The 17,830-nt window shown below is 44.8% G+C and overlaps 1 protein-coding gene across 2 annotated transcripts in view; it reads left to right on the top strand.

The window, feature by feature from the left end:
- LOC139570182 (zinc transporter ZIP11-like) overlaps window positions 1–17,830 on the top strand; it is a 144,278-nt gene that overhangs the window by 68,350 nt on the left and 58,098 nt on the right. The window contains exon 5 of one of the 2 annotated variants that reach the window (XM_071391803.1): window positions 11,473–11,602. In XM_071391803.1, coding sequence (XP_071247904.1) covers window positions 11,473–11,602 — 130 coding nt within the window. The remainder of the gene's footprint in view (window positions 1–11,472; window positions 11,603–17,830) is intronic. The other variant, XM_071391804.1, reaches the window with a different exon arrangement.

Here is a 17,830-nt window from a genome sequence, read left to right as displayed (position 1 = left end):
ACAGATGGCATGCCAAAGCCAACTGGAGCTCATGCTTCACTAGTCCAATGCAATGTTTATTTGTAGAACCTCTGTAGCTAAAGTTTCTCTGCGGCGTCTCTCTCTTCCTTCCCCGTTCTGACTGCCGGTTCAACACGCTTGTCCGTCCCTGATAGATGTCCCCCCCTGCGGGATATGAATACATAATCACAGAAATGTATAATTTCTGTATAGAATATTACTGGGGCGGAGGAGCAAATATCAACCCAGCCTCCCGCCAGTGCTGAAATTAAGCTCGACGCCGTGGCTATCGAGCTGCACTGGTCCAGGTGCACCTCTCCCCTCTCTCTGTCTCTCACAATCTCTCTCCCTCCCTCATTCTGTCTCTCTTTCTCTCCCTTTCCATCTCCCTCCTCTCTTTATCACTCTCTCCATCTTCCTGTGTTGCTAAAGCCTGTCTGATTTTTAGATTGGCTCACTGCACACAGCCACTCTCTGTATAGGTCATAGGATGAGGCAGGATCTTTAGATTGTAAAGGGGAAAACCAGCCACGTTGCCAGCCAAACCAGCCCAGATAAGCTGAACACCTTCGCTTTGAGGAGAGTAACACAAAGCCGCCGGCGGAGAACGAGAGCACACGGCGGGGGCCCTTCTCTTATTCTCCGTGGCCGACGTAAGACTTTCAAGCGTGTTAACCCTCGCACGGCTGCCAGCATGGACGGCATCTAAAACCCCGTCCTCAGAGCATGCGAAGACCAGCTGGCTGGAGTGTTTATGGACGTTCTCTCTCCCTATCGAGTCTGTCGTCCCCACTTTCTACAAGCTGTCCACCATTGTTCCGGTAACCAAGCAAGCGAAGGTAACTGAACTCAGTGACTATCACCCAGTCAGTTCTGTCATTATGAAGCACTTTGAGAGGCTAATCAAGGACCATATCACCTCCACCTTACCTGACACCCTCAACCCACTATAATTTGCATACCACCCCAGCAGATCCACAAGTGATGCAATAGCCACTGCACTGCACACAGCCCTGTCCCACATGGACAAGAGGAATACCTATGTGAGATTGCTGTTCATCGACTACAGCTTGGCTTTCAACACCATAGTGCCTCCCAAGCTCATCACTTTGCTTAGGGCCATGGGACTGAACCCCTCCCTCTGCAACTGGATTCTGGACTTCCTGACAGGTCGCCACCAGGTGGTGAGGGTAGACAACAACACCTCTGCCACGTCGATCTTCAACATGGTGGGCCCCCCCAGGGGTGTGTGCTCAGCACCCTCACCCATGTCCTCCCTGTTCAGCCATGACTGCGTGGCTATGCACAACTCCAACTCTCAAGTTTTCTGACGACACAACAGTGGTAGGCCCGATCAACAACAACGGCGAGACCGCCTACAGGGAGGATGTTAGTGCCCTGGCGGAGTGGTTCCAGGGAAATAACCTCTCCGTCAACGTCAACAAAACGAAGGAGCTGATGGTGGACTCCAGGAGACAGCAGGGAGAGCAGGCACACTGCCTGCCCTCCAGGATATCTACAGCACCTGGTGTCGTAGGAAGGCCAAGAAAATCATCAAGGACCTCAGCCACTCGAACCACAGCCTGTCCACTAGGGCTGGAAGTTGTCAGGGACCTCACAATACGATATTATCATGATACTTAGGTGCCGATACAATATGTATTGTGATTCTCACAATTAGATTTGTTTTGCGATTAGAATCTGTGATTTTATTGGGATTCAAGTTTGGATCGTCATGGAAGTAAAAGTGCTGAAAACGAATTGACTCCCTTTTAAAAAGAAGCTGGAGAACAAGCTTAAAATTAAAAATATTGGAGTTTTGGTGCAGGTACCGCCAACTAGCTCAAATTAAATTGCGATATTGTCAAAACGAAACGATATATCGTAAAAAAATGATATCCCAATATGTAACTGGAATGATTTTTCCCTCCCATCACTACAGTTCACCCTGCCACAATCTAGCAGACGGAGACACTACAATTTTGTCAAAGTCGGGACTGAGAGACTGAAAAACAGCTTCCATTTCCATCAGACTGAACAGCCCTCACTAGCCGGCCACTGCCTGGTACTCTGCCTGTGTGTGTGTGTGTATCCAAGTGTGTGTGGTGGTTTGATAAGTAGAAACTAGGTTCACACCTCATGGTATCGTGCAACAGATAAATCAACATAAGGAGCATAGTTAAAGGCCATGGAACACATTTTTATAATATGACTTGCTCATGTGTTTGTCTGGTACAGAAAGCAGCTGCAGGACTAGGAATGAAGTACATTCTTGCACATGTGTTGGTGTATCTGTGTCGATATGTGCCGCCTGTGTGTGTTTGTTCATCCCTTAATGTGCAAAGCCACATGCATTTCCTCACTCATTATAGTTATCAGACATGCCATTAATTTCTCTGTGAGAGAGACCGGGTGGCATGGTGGAGTGTGAATAGGAGCGACAGATTTTTTTCCCCCCGATCCAGCAACCTTTCGGTTACTGGCCCCCCACACTAACCACTAGGCTACCTGCTGCCCCAAATAGCCAGCTACCGCCCAGCTCTCTGCCCGGCACCTAAAGACACTGTTAATAGCCAGCTACGGCTCAGCTCTCTGCCCGGCACCTAAAGACACTGTTAATAGCCGGCTACCGCCCAGCTCTCTGCCCGGCACCTAAAGACACTGTTAATAGCCAGCTACCGCTCAGCTCTCTGCCCGGCACCTAAAGACACTGTTAATAGCCAGCTATCGCCCAGCTCTCTGCCCGGCACCTAAAGACACTGTTAATAGCCGGCTACCGCCCAGCTCTCTGCCCGGCACCTAAAGACACTGTTAATAGCCAGCTACCGCCCAGCTCTCTGCCCGGCACCTAAAGACACTGTTAATAGCCAGCTACCGCTCAGCTCTCTGCCCGGCACCTAAAGACACTGTTAATAGCCGGCTACCGCCCAGCTCTCTGCCCGGCACCTAAAGACACTGTTAATAGCCAGCTACCGCCCAGCTCTCTGCCCGGCACCTAAAGACACTGTTAATAGCCAGCTATCGCCCAGCTCTCTGCCCGGCACCTAAAGACACTGTTAATAGCCAGCTACCGCCCAGCTCTCTGCCCGGCACCTAAAGACACTGTTAATAGCCAGCTACCGCCCAGCTCTCTGCCCGGCACCTAAAGACACTGTTAATAGCCAGCTACCGCTCAGCTCTCTGCCCGGCACCTAAAGACACTGTTAATTGCCAGCTCCCGCTCAGCTCTCTGCCCGGCACCCAAAGACACTGTTAATAGCCAGCTACCGCTCAGCTCTCTGCCCGGCAGGAAACTACAGGAAACGTATGATCTCTGTAATTGCAAACAAAGGTTTCTGTACCAAATATTAAGTTATGCTTTTCTGATGTATCAAATACTTATGTCATGCAATAAAATGCAAATGAATTACTTAAAAATCATACAATGTGATTTTCTGGATTTTTGTTTTAGATTCCGTCTCTCACAGTTGAAGTGTACCTATGATAGAAATTACAGACCTCTACATGCTTTGTAAGTAGGAAACACTGCCGATTTTGCAGGTTATCAAATACTTGTTCTCTCCACTGTACATACTATACACATGCACTACATTACCAAAAGTATGTGGACACCTGCTTGTCGAACATCCCATTCCAAAATCATGGGCATTAATATGGAGTTTGTCCCCTCTTTGCTGTGATAACATCTACAAAATGTGTATGCGACCAATGCACTTTGATTGGATTTGATATAAGGCCATGGATTTGAGAGGCTAAGCTTCCTTGAAGCTGCCATTCCATAACTTATCTGCCCCCCCAGCAATGCTACAAAGTAGAAACTCGACTTGAATGAAAAGACACACACAATTTCCTAAATAATACATTGAGGATTTATGCCATTGGCTATGCATGTTCTGTCTTTTTGTGGTTGCAAATACCCCTCCCATGTTCTTACCAGATATTGAGTTGAGATTGCTCCTTTACACCTCAAGGTGTGAGGACCAAGATCAAGCTGTCTAAGCAGGGCCAAGTTTTCTATTGTCCGTTTCTAATATGGTAAGGGACGGACAGGCCATTCTATCTGTACTCATTTCATGTGCACAAGATACAGCGGGTGTAAACCGTACAGTACAGTGAATTGCTTAGTTGCAAGCTCTTCCTCGTCAGTGCAGTATCAATATAAAAAAGAGAAAAGTGTGAAGGCCAGTAGAGAAGGAACACAAGAATATACACTATTTAAAAATGGGTGGGTCTAATCCTGGATGCTGATTGGTTTAACCTCTACGGGATCGGTGTTCCACCCCGTTGGACGGTTAAGCTAACTTGTGCTAATGTGATTAGCATGACGTAAGTAACAAGAACATTTCCCAGGACATAGACATGTCTTATATGGGCAGAAAGCTTAAATTCTTGTTAATATAACTGCACTGTCCAATTTACAGTAACTATTACAGTGAAAAAATGCCATGCTATTGTTTGAGAGTGCACCACAACAAAAACTTTTATCACTGCAACTGGTTTGATACATTCACCTCTGAAGGTAAATAATGTACTTACATTCAATAATCTTGCTCTGATTTGTCATCCTGAGGGTCCCAGAGATAAAATGTAACATAGTTTTGTTTGATAAAATCAATTTTTATATTCAAATGTAGGAACTGGGTTCTACAGTTAGAAGCCCAGATGTCTGGATGAGGTAGATATATGCATACAAGTAGGTGTAAAATGGTTGAGCAGCACGAGAAATATAATAAATAGTAGCAGCAACGAATATGGTGGTTGTGTGTGCAAGAGGGAGTGTGTATATATACATTTTTGTTATTTAGCAGACACTCTTATCCAGAGCGACTTACAGACCCATTAGTGTTAAGTGCCGTGCTCAAGGGCACATCTACAGATTTTTTTCACGTAGTCGACTCGGGTATTGAAACCAGCGACCTTTCGGTTACTGGCCCAACACTCTTAACCGCCAGGCTACCTGCTGCCCACACATTTATGTATCAGTGTTGTGGACACTAGTCTCCATCTATAGAAAATAATCATAATAAGTTGATGAGCTCTGGTCTAGTTGCTTTTTTCATATTAGCCTCAACCGGAACTGTCACTTTTTTTCCCTATTTTTCTTTTTACATAATTTTTAGTTTTGATCCTTATCCCGCTGGTGCAGCTGTTCACATTCTCATTCCTAAAGCTGAAAGATATGCGCTACAGTTGGAAAATAATATATATTTTTTGAGCCTGTTGGCAAAAGGCTCCCAATGGGTCCCAGGCTGATGAGGCCCACCCTACTGTCCTGTGCATATACAGTATTTGCATACTATTATGATTACTGGGTGGTAATGGAGAGGGCATGGCCTTGCCTCGGTACACTCATCCCTTGGTTGTCAGGCAGAATTGTTTTTAAATGTCATCTGTTGAACCCCCCCCCCCTTATCGCCAAAACGACCCATAATTTGCTAAAGAGAGAGCACGTTCGGCCAGCAATTTGCATGATAATGAGTCACACGGATGAAAGCTGAGAAACTCCATTACTTGAATGCATTTGTATAACACACTTACTGTCCACTTGGCTTTGTGCGAGCTGTCTATAAACGCTACCCTCCAGTAGTAATTGCCCTGTGTGGTGTGCTGCATGACCTCTTCCTGACCCTTTGGGTGTGGGGTTTGACCTATCAGGCCTCTGGGAATCATCTTTTTACAACAGAGCAATGCTATAAGCAGGGGCTCAATCTCTGATGTGTGGGGTAACACACCACACTGCCAATTAGAGCTCCTAACTGATGCTTGTCTGGTATTGCTTGGCATTTGACCTGCATTTTCACAGTTCACACATCACGTCTTCCTCTGACGCATATCCCATATATTTTGTAGGCACTTTCAGTCTGACTATTTCTTCTTCTCCCAGTCGGTCCCAGAGTAGTTGATGTCCAGTTCATGTCTGTATCGCCATTACTAATGTACAGTGCCGTCAGAAAGTATTCAGACCCCTTGACTTTACCCACATTTTGTTACGTTACAGACGTATTCTAAAATTGATTAAATTGTTTTTTTTCTCCCCCATATCAATCTACACACCATACCCCATAATGACAGGTTTTTAGAAATGTTTGAACATTTATAAAAATAAAAATAAACTGTAAATATCACATTTACATAAGTATTCAGGCCCTTTACTCAGTACTTTGTTGAAGTATCTTTGGCAGTGATTACAGCCTCGAGTCTTCTTGGGTATGGCGCTACAAGCTTGGCACACCTGTATTTGGGGAGTTTCTCCTCCCATTCTTCTCTGCAGATCCTCCCAAGCTCTGTCAGGTTGGATGGGGAGTGTCACTGCACAGCTATTTTCAGCTCTCTCCAGAGATGTTTGATCGGGTTCAAGTCCGGGCTTTGGCAGGGCCACTCATGGACAATCAGTGAATTGTCCCGAAGCCACTCCAGCGTTGTCTTGGCTGTGTGCTTAGGGTTGTTGTCCTGTTGGAAGGTGAGCCTTCGCCCTAGTCTGAGGTTCTAAGCGCTCTGGAGCAGGTTCTTGGTCACCCCCTGACCAAGGCCCTACTCCCCCGATTGCTCAGTTAGGCCGGGCGGCCAGCTCTACGAAGAGTTTTGGTGGTTCCAACCTTCTTCCATTTAAGAATGATGGAGGCCACTGTGTTCTTGGGGACCTTCAATGCTGCAGAAATGTTTTGGTACCCTTCCCCAGATGTGTGCCTCGACACAATCCGTCTCGGAGCTCTTTGGACAATTCCTTCTGTCAACTGTGGGGCCTTATATAGACAGGTGTGTGCCTTTCCAAATAATGTCCAATCAATTGAATTTACCACAGGGGGACTCCAAGTTGTAGAAACATCAAGGATGATCAATGGAAACAGGATGCACCTGAGCTCAATTTTGAGGGTTATAGAAAAATGTCTGAATACTTATGTAAATAAGGTATTTCTTTCTTATTTTTTATACATTTGCAAAAAAATCTAAAAACCTGTTTTCGCTTTTTCATTATGGGGTATTGTGTGTAGATTCATGAGGATTTGTTTTATTTCATATTTTTTTAGAATAAGGCTGTAATGTAACAATGTGGAAAAAGTCAAGGGGTCTGAATACTTTCCGAAGGCACCGTATGTTGGAACCAACAGGGAACACTAGTTTGTGTTACAGTCTGCTCACTGGCAGGACACGTTGCCATGTTCCATCATATGACATCAGTAGTAGCAATGGACTTAGGGAGTTGTTTTGCATTTGTAATATTTTACTCTGAGGGATAGATGGAAGGGGATGACAGGGATAAGACAGAACCTCATGCTGGGCAGACAGAGGAACACTACTGTTAGGAACACTGATTGGAGAGGGAATCTGATCTGGCGTGACTGGAGTCTTTGGAATGGACCTTTTTAATAATAGACTTAGAGTTGACTCCACTGTGTGCCCAGAGTAGGATGCATTTTCCCACAGATGTTGTTCCTAGACTTCTCATAGCAGAATGCTGACATCAAAGATTCAATACCAGTAGGTTACACTCACCTCCTCCAACCCCCCCCCCCCCCCATATCCCTGGTCACATCAGAGAGCTGTGTGCCGGGCACTCCAGAGGGGTACTGGTTCTGATGCCATGTTGTTCTGTGCTCCACTTCAAATGATGCCAGGGATAAGTGTGTGTACAGGAAGAGCTAGGGATAAAAGAGAGAACATGAAGGCCTACGTATCGACTACCAAAAAAGAGTGAGAATAGTAAGGTATAAGAGTCTGATAAGTCAGAAAGAGTTAGAATAGTAAGGTATAAGAGTCTGAAGTCAGAAAGAGTTAGAATAGTAAGGTATAAGAGTCTGATAAGTCAGAAAGAGAGAAATATGAGAGAGAAATGTACTGATGTTCAGACTGTGACATTTGGATTTGAGGCTGTGTGACATTTGGATTTGAGAGTGTGTGACATTTGGAAAGCTAAGCGCTAACCATGGCTATATGTTGACAGATCAGGGACAGGAAGCAAATCCGTGTAGCTTCCTTCAATACTCCAATTGACGGATTGGTTGAATCCAGGTTAGTATTGCATACCGATCTATACGCTTGCACAAACGCACGCACGCACACTGAGCTTCCCAACAGCAGGGCCAGGGGCTGTGATGAATACATCTCAGTCCAGAGCAATTTAATATCTGCTGGATGAAGGAGGGTGCCTTAACGAATGGATAGATGGGGCCTTTATGGATAATTAAAACAGCATCTGGCCCAAGGGACACATCTTAATTTTCACTCCCAGTTGACAACACAGCTGCTAAATTGGACTAAGTTGTGTTCTCACTAGCGAGATGTTTATAAGGAGTGTATTCACTAGCGTCTTGTTTATCAAGCAAATGTTTATCATAGTACATACGCTCTAGCATCGTTTTGTCAGGCACACTCTGAGGAATGTTCTGAATTATTCAGACAGTGGCTGGCTAGTGCGAATGGACTATAAAGAAGCAACCTCTGACAACAGCTGTTGACAAAGAAGAATTCACTTTGGTCCACTTCATAGGGATTAGAGGAGCTTAAGTTGAGGATTCAAGGAAAAGCAATCCATCACCAAGAACTCTCTCTCTGTCTCTCTCTCTCCATCATTTTTCATCTCTCTGCCATAACAACATCTCCTCCCCAGAGAGTGTCTCCACTCCCTGTGTAAATGTTACAGTGGATATTGGACATTGGATGTGATGGACCACAGATGAGCTGTATCAAACATGATGCATTGTGTGCGTTCTCCCAGACTGTAAATTCCCAAATCGGCCCTCTCTGTAGTTGGGGATTGATCCGTTGTTTCACCTCCAATTATTCTTAATGCACGCACGCACGTACGTACGTGTGAGGTCTTGTTGTTGTGACATTGATTGCCATTACCTTGCACGCTGAAGAAAGGCTCATACCCGAAACATTCGTGCGGCAAAAAAATGTCAATTTCAGTTTATTTACCGGAGTGCTGTCCTATTTCTGTTCTGTAGATTGTGTACGAGGATTTAAGTTTATATAAGGTGGAGTCGAGCACGTTGTTTATTTTTTCATTTCTTATCATTTTGGGGAAGCCAGAGTTGTGAAAGTAAACAGAAATGTAACAGGTGAAAATAGATTGCCGGTGTATGATTACAGAGGACAATGCGTGCACACTGTAATGAATACTGTTGTCCACTCACTACTGCGACGCCTGCTGAATGAGGATTGTGTCCAAGGCACAAATGTAATTACTGGATATAGACTGGACACTTCCATTTTTCCTACTGAAACACAGCAAAAAGCATACACAGCCTAAACACACACACACACACACACCCATACCGACACACACACACAGGGTTCGTGTTGGACCTGGACGGGTTCTGTTCTCCTGTGAGAGAGGTGCTTAGTCGTCCATCCCCCCACTACTCATTACACTCTACCTGACCTCAATATGAAACGACTCTATCTGAGGAGACATCACAGTAACAGAAACAATCCTCACAGTCCCTCAGTGTGTTATTAGACCAGTAAACAGAGCCAATGCTGCAATCACCATTGTTTCAGTCAATGTTTGTCTTGTTTAACCAGGCTAAGAGCCAGCCAGCCAGCCAGAGGTAATGTCATTGGAGAAGGACTAGGGACGCGTCCCAAATGGGACCCTATTCCCTATATGGTCCACTACCAGGGCCCATAGGGGTCATACGTTGTGCGCTGTACAGGGAATAGGGTGGCATTTGAGACACAGCCAGGGTGTAGTACTGGTGTAATCTGGCTGTGCTCCCGTGCTGCAGCTGCAGACACTCAGAGTGCATTTGAGCGCTCCCATCAGAGCCAGGTCCTTGTTTGCGGTGTTTAACGGTTACGGTAAGCCCTTCCTGTTGACGAGATTGTCAGGTCTGCTGCTGAAGGGGACCACTGGGGTTAATTGCACCCTCTGGGGAGGCACATCTCTAATCCTCCAAAGGCACACACATACACACTCATGCATGTGTGCATTAACGCACGGACACACACACACACACACACACACACACACACACACACACACACACACACACACACACACACACACACACACAATAATTATATTTAAGCATTGTTATGTATAACTTGATGTCAAATCCCTCATCCCTCTGCTTTGGCTGTTTTTTGAAGGCTGCTCTGCAATATGTGGTCTCGCTCAATCCCCAAATGGGCATGATTTTGTTTTCGAGGTGTTTTGCAGTCTCACAACATTTCACATTCAAACCAAGACTACCGGGCTGATTAATTTCTGCTCCTCTAGCCCAATGCTGCCCTTTTATTTTTGCCGCCTCATCTACCCTGGCAGAAATGATCATTCTCGAAAAACAAGAGCAGCCCCAAACATCATTAAAAAATGAATGGAATTGTAAAACCGTACAGGCTAAGCGCCGCATACCATTAGGGTTTTACAGGCAAAAAACAACAACCACAGATTGATTTGTTCCAGTGTAGTAGGATTTCACCGTTTTATGGATGTGTTGATGAGTATTGATAGGTACATTACCGTTGAGTTTAACAGCTCATCTTAATATTATATTCCTTTTTAATGGGAACGTTACGACCTCCTTTAAAGGGATACTAGGGGATTTTGGCAATGAGTCCCCAGAATCAGGTGAATTTGTGGATACCATTTGTATGTCTCTGTGCCTAGTATGAAGGAATTTAGAAGTACTTTCCCGAGCCAATGCTAACTAGCGCTACCCATAGACTTCAAGTCATTGCGCTACATTTAAGACATTTACATTTAAGTCATTTAGCAGACGCTCTTATCCAGAGCGACTTACAAATTGGTGCATTCACCTTATGACATCCAGTGGAACAGCCACTTTACAATAGTGCATCTAAATCTTTTAAGGGGGGGGGGGGGGTCAGAAGGATTACTTTCTCCTATCCTAGGTATTCCTTGAAGAGGTGGGGTTTCAGCGCTATCTGCTAGCATGCTAGTAGATACCCATAGACTTCGCCATTGCGCTAACATTTATACTTATGACTAAGATCCAACTTTTTCTAAGTCTGAGATAGGAGACGAAGCCTATTTGAAGGGGAACCTATAGAGGCACCTATAGTCTAAAACCTGTCTGTTTGTCTCTACCTGCTTTTAAAGCTGAGTCTTCAAAATGGAGGTGTGAATGGGCTTTAAATAAGTCTGAATAAGTACATACCAAATGATCAATTATTGATTTTCAAATGACTTTTCTTTGAATGTTTGTTTTTGTTCCAGACTGAATTGATCGTATTAGGTTATGTAAAGTTATTTCATTTGGGTCCCAGTTGGCGGAAATGTCCAACAGCCACATTCATTTGACAAGCAGCACATGAATTAATAACCCTCTAATAAAATGATCATCATAAGGTTTTTATAAACCGTCATGCATGCCAAACTATTTCTCACTGACTGTGTGTGTCTACTGCAGTACCACTGTCTCCTCTTGGTCAGGTCTATATTCTCATTCTCTATAACCTAGATGAATAATTTGGAATGTTTGTTTAACTCCCTGTGTTTTTTAGGGTGTAGGGGTGGACCCCCACACAGCCCTGGCCCTGTCCCCAGACTCCAAACTGGCCAAGGAGGAGGACCTCTTGTTCCCAGCCTCAGACGAGATGACCATCAGGATAGGTAGAGCAGGACCGCTCTCAGGCAAGCCTCCCTTCATATACCCACATCATTATCAGCAACCTCCCCCATCTACCTCTCAAACAACCTATGGCAGGGACTCCATTTAAAACCATGAGTCTCATTTCTCTGATGGCTTGCTCTTGGATATTCCTCTCGCTCTCTCTCTCTCTCCTTTCTCTTCTTTCTCTCTTTTCTCATCTTACCAATCAATGTCTGTACTGACTTCCTGTGGCGCTTGAATCATCTCACCGGTGTTCTTTGTTTGATGTTTTTCTGCTGGTTTTTATTTATTTAGAAACATAAACGCGTACGCTCCTCTACGACACAAACATTCCTCACAATTTGAGTCAGGGAGCACAGGGCAAAATAACTCTAAGATGTAATAGCCACTTTTCACGCTCTCTATGTTAATAGGCATAGTGAATTGGTTTAGATGGATATTGAGAACGGGTTTATCAATACTGTGACAATATACTAACATAAAATAGGATATCGTTGGCGTGCCAATCATTTACAGCTTTGGTTTTATTCAGTGTTCTGGACGTTAATGGCTTGCATAATAGTGAAGCCTGCAGCGATTATTAACTTGATCCCTGTGCATGGAGTTTAGCTTGGTTAATTCACTGAGCCAAACAAGTGGAAAGATCAAATTTAGACTATAGGAATATACAGTGGGTGAATCATTTACTGTGACCCCCTCCTCCCTTATGTACTATCACAGGGATCCACTCCAGCCATGCGTCCACTGATGATGCGTGTCTTGCAGTTATTCGGCCAGAGCCTGGTTGAAGTCACTCTGGGAGGCCATGTTTTTATTTATTTTTTTTTATTTTTTTTATATATATATATATTTTTTTCTTAAATTTTATCCCCTTTTCTCCCCAATTTTCGTGGTATCCAATCGCTAGTAATTACTATCTTGTCTCATCGCTACAACTCCCGTACGGGCTCGGGAGAGACGAAGGTCGAAAGTCATGCGTCCTCCGAAGCACAACCCAACCAAGCCGCACTGCTTCTTAACACAGCGCGCCTCCAACCCGGAAGCCAGCCGCACCAATGTGTCGGAGGAAACACTGTGCACCCGCCCCCCTCAGTTAGCGCGCACTGCGCCCGGCCCGCCACAGGAGTCGCTGGAGCGCGATGAGACAAGGATATCCCTACCGGCCAAACCCTCCCTAACCCGGACGACGCTAAGCCAATTGTGCGTCGCCCCACGGACCTCCCGGTCGCGGCCGGCTGCGACAGAGCCTGGGCGCGAACCCAGACTCTGGTGGCGCAGCATAGCACTGCGATGCAGTGCTCTAGACCACTGCGCCACCCGGGAGGCCTGAGGCCATGTTTTTAAGTTGGGATGACAGACACATTAAGAAAGGGGAACGATTTGGGACATGTACTGTATTTAGAGGGGAAGTGCAGTGCGTCACGGTTATGTCAGCTGGATGTTGACTCAAATGAGCATATCGACCGACCGCAGATGGATTACATCAGGAACACGACCCTCGTTTCAAATGGTCTAGTCAGCTGCGGTGACATGAACAGTTTTCTTGATCCTCTCTCAGACCAACTCCTGTGGTAAATTCATTCATTACCGTCAGGTGTAATTGCTCAAAGCATCCCTACAGTATGGAGATGATAACGTAGATTTGGAGCACATATAACAGCAGTTCCCTCTTTACTCAATGTGGATGTAGACATCCAAAGGTACATTGTATATATACAAAAGTATGTGGACACCCCTTCAAATTGGTGGATTTGGCTATTTCAGCCACCCGTTGCTGACAGGTGTATAAAATCGAGTACGCAGCCATGCAATCTCCATAGACACACATATGCTGTAGAATGGCCTCAGAGCTCAGTGACTTTCAATGTGGCACCGTCATAGGATGCCACCTTTCCAACAAGTTAGAATGTCAAATTTCTGCTCTGCTAGAGTTGCCCTGGTCAACTTTAAGTGCTGTTATTGTGTAGTGGAAACATCTAGGAGCAACAACAGCTCCCTGCGTAGTGGTAGGCCACACAAGCTCACAGAACGGGACCGCCGAGTGCACCGTGTAAAAATTGTATGTCCTCGGTTGCAACACTCACTTCCGCATTCCAAACTGCTTCTGGAAGCAACTTCAGCACAATAATTGTTAGTCGTGAGCTTCATGAAATGGGTTTCCATGGCCGAACGGACACACACAAGCCTGAGATCACCATGTGCAATGCCAAGCGTCGGCTGGAGTGGTGTAAAGCTCGCATTCTCCTTGGCGAATCTGGGTTTGGATGATGCCAGGAGAACACTACCTGCCCGAATGCATAGTGCCAACTGTAAAGTTTGGTGGATCAGGAATAATGGTCTGGGGCTGTTTTTCATGGTTCGTTCTAGGCTCCTTAGTTCCAGTGAAAGGAAAGTTAACGCTACAGAAGGAGACAACCTCTTCTGCAAACCACTGGAAACCAGGACAACAGGACAGGATATTTTTAAGGTACTGGACAGCTTTGTGACATCAAATGGACTTTGGTGATCAAGATGTGTTAGTATCTGTACTGATGGCGCAAAAACCATGACAGGGAGACATAGTGGTGACGTGCGTGCAAGCAGTTGCTACCGACGCCACTTGGGTACACTGCAGCATCCACCGAGAGGCTCTTGCTGCCAAGGGAATGCCTGACAGCTTGAAAGACGTTTTGGACACTACAGTGAAAATGGTTAACTTTGTTAAAGCAAGGCCCGTGCACTCTTGTGTATTTTCTGCACAATGCAATGATATGGGCTGCGACCATGTTACGCTTTTCAACATACAGACGTGTGCTGCTTATCAAGGGGCAAAGTATTGACACTTAATTGAGAGACGATCTTAAAGTTTTCTTTACTGACCATCATTTTCACTTGTCTGACCGCTTGCGTGATGACGAGTTTCTCACACGACTGGCCTATCTGGGTGATGATGATTTAAGACTGAGCCTCTCCTCAATACAACCCAACATTGCAGAGTTATGTGCATCCTTTCAAGCGCACCCTTCTCATTAACCTGTGGTGAGTTATTCACCATTTTGATTAACAAATAAAGTTGTATATGTAAGATGGCTAAATAATGAGCAAAATTGTTGATTATTATTATATTATTATTTGTGCCCTGGTCCTATAAGAGCTCTTTGTCACTTCCCACGAGCTGGGTTGTGACAAAAACTCACACTCATTCTTATGTTTAATAAATGTATCATATAGTGTGTGTGTGGCAGGCTTACAATGATGGCAAAAAACATTTGAGAGTGCGCTGACCCAGGTGCTAGAAGGGGTACGCAGCTAGAGGTTGAATGTTTGAAGGGGTACGGGACTATAAAACGTTTGGGAACCACTGATCTAGTGGAAAGCCTTCCCAGAAGAAAGGAGGCTGTTATAGCAGCAAAGGGGAGACCAACTCCATATTAATGCCCATAATTTTGGAATGAGATGTTTGACGAGCAGGTTTCCACATACTTTTGGTCATGTAGTGTACGCTCCACAACCTGCTGTGAACGTTTCACTGTGGGGCAGCTTGCTCTACTCTGATTGGTGTAGGTGAATCGCCTTAGCCCGGATTACTCAGTAGTGTATGACTATATGTTCAGTGTGTGTGTGTGGTGTCAGCCAGCATGCTTCTATAAATATGTTATATACAGAACGCAAGAGAGGGATGTAGGCTAGACAGAGCGGAGTATTCCACCAAAGCAGCACAAAAGCTCTCTCTCTCCTCTCTCCCTCTGTCTGACTGTCTGTCTGTCTTGGATACATGGGCCTTATAGCCTTAACCTATTTACATATATATAACGCTCCTTAGCTATCTTGTCTGGCTGTTTAAAAAAAAAACGTATATATTCCCTTCTCCCTTTCTCCAACCGATAGGCTATGAATATGAATTTGGGTTAGGCTACGCTTTCATCGTTTTTTTGTTGCAATCATGGCTTTCTCCCGATCAAACCATGATTGAATCTAACGGAGTTCCATCTCACAGTTGTTTGAATATCCTAAATACGTGAGATAGCCAGGGGACTAATAATGAGAGAAAAACTAACTATATCAATAGCCGATAGAAAAAAAGTTATGACAAGTTTAATACATTTTAAGCTTATTAAGAAATTGGCCATTTGAAAACCAAATGGCCAATAACCTATCCTCCTACTGGGGAGGGGGATAGGTTGCTCATCAAATACTCCCTCAGCAATATGAAGTGAAACACACACACCACACACACACACACTGTATACGCATTGTGAATGTAAAATGAGAGTAGTTTTGAGACAGAACTGATTAGTCCGGGTATATATCTTGGTGTCTTCTGTGCTTCCTCTTTCCGCCATGCTACTTCTGCCCCTTCTCCCCTATTCTGTCTCTTGATTGGTCTGTCTCAGATCGTGAATTGTGATTGGGGTTTTCTCTGTTGATTACCTTCCTGGGTTCCTTCTCTTAGTGTTTAATGGTACCTACCTGTTTAACCGTGATTCCTTTCCCAGCCATCACAGAAAACCCAAAGTCTAACCAACTTATTTTTTTTATCAAAAACTGTGTGGTATATGAATGTGGACGGTACGTATTGCCATTGTTGACACTAACCAATCACATGCATAATGTCTTGATTTAATTATTGCTTTTTTTTGTGACATGCTAAGGGCTGCCTAACATGCTTGTAAATGACTGTCTTGTCAACCATATATCAATATCGAAGGCAGATTGGGAGATCCAGTGAACCCTATAGCATCATGTAGCTACAATCCCAATGGTTTGAAGCCAATCTAGCTCTGCTGGTCTCCATATTTATTTTTTTGCATACAATTTAGCTCAGTATTTGAATGTATTTATTTTACATTCTTTATCAAGGGTGTCAGTAATTTCTGACCCCGCTGTATATGTCCCTCATACTTTATGCATGAGACTTACTGAATAATTCACTCTGTATTTGGTGAGAATCAAAGTTACTCGCTGTGACGATCCGCGTGTTTGCTTCTTTTCTGTAATGGGGTAAAAAGAGAAGGCTACATCTTAAAGGGGTGGTTCACTTTTTTGTGGTTTTAACTTCTTTTCAATCTTGGCAGGGTGTCGTTGTTTCCTCCAAACCATTTAAAAATGTGTTTGCTGGTTATTTAGAATCTTCAAAGAAGTGAGCTGTCCCTTTTAAGGTTTAAGTCCCATTCCAGTACATCAAGCACAGCTACCCTTCTTCTTCTCTTTAAGAGTTGTTAACGGGACAGGCTCTCCAGGCTTGTTTTGGTCACACCATTTAGGGCAAGAGATAAGATAGTCACCTCAAAGTGTTGACTGAGTAGGAACTGGGGGGGGGGTAAACACAACACACTGCTGCCAATTCTTGGTTTTTAATTATCATCTTATGTAACCGTATCGTCTTAAGAAGAAGAGCAGTACTTTCTCTGATTTCTACCTACCATCCCACTCCATTATGTAACAAGTTGATTTTTGAAGACTTTTCAGGTCATCGGGTTGGTATTTTAGCTCGCTGTACGTGAGTTGTGGTCTGTCTTGAGTGTTTGCGGGTGACTTGTCAGGTGAGATTAACTGAAACGAGAGTAGAGGAGAAAGGTTGGAGTGGGACCCCTCCCTCTCTGCATGTCGTTGAGGAGAAAACCTACCCAGAATGCTCAGTGGCATTAAGGGACAGTCTGATTGGAGGAGACCTTTCTGGTCACAGCACCCAGGCTACAGCAGGAGCAGCCAGGGAGAAAAAAACACAGATAATCTATGAATCCCAGATTCTATGAAGCAGCCAGAAGGACGTTTGTTATTCAATTGGTTTATGTTCCTGTTGAATTAGCAAACAGTCTCAATATGATTTGCTCCTCACATGTCCTACCCACTACGCAGAGGGAAAGGTGGGCACAGGATTGTAGCCAATAATGCACCTTCTGTATCCATGCAAGACTGTTAGTTGTTTTCTCTCTCTCTCTCTCTCTCTCTCTCTCGCGCGCGCTCTCTCGCGCTCTCTCTCTCGCGCTCTCTCTCTCGCGCTCTCTCTCTCGCGCTCTCTCTCTCGCGCTCTCTCTCTCGCGCTCTCTCTCTCTCGCTCTCTCGCTCTCTCGCTCTCTCGCTCTCTCGCTCTCTCGCTCTCTCTCACTCTCTCGCGCGCTCTCTCTCTCTCTCCGCTCTTTTTTCCCACTCTGTAATACCTCTTCACATTCTCTCTCTTTCTTTGTGCGTAGATAAGGTTTTACAGCAGGGGACGAGGGCCCAGTGGGGTTCTGTATACCCTTATCATTACACATTTACATTTTACA

Source organism: Salvelinus alpinus, chromosome 3 (genome assembly GCF_045679555.1).
Source record: "Salvelinus alpinus chromosome 3, SLU_Salpinus.1, whole genome shotgun sequence".
NCBI classification, from domain to species: Eukaryota; Metazoa; Chordata; class Actinopteri; order Salmoniformes; family Salmonidae; genus Salvelinus; species Salvelinus alpinus.
This window is presented reverse-complemented; position numbering and strand designations above follow the sequence as displayed.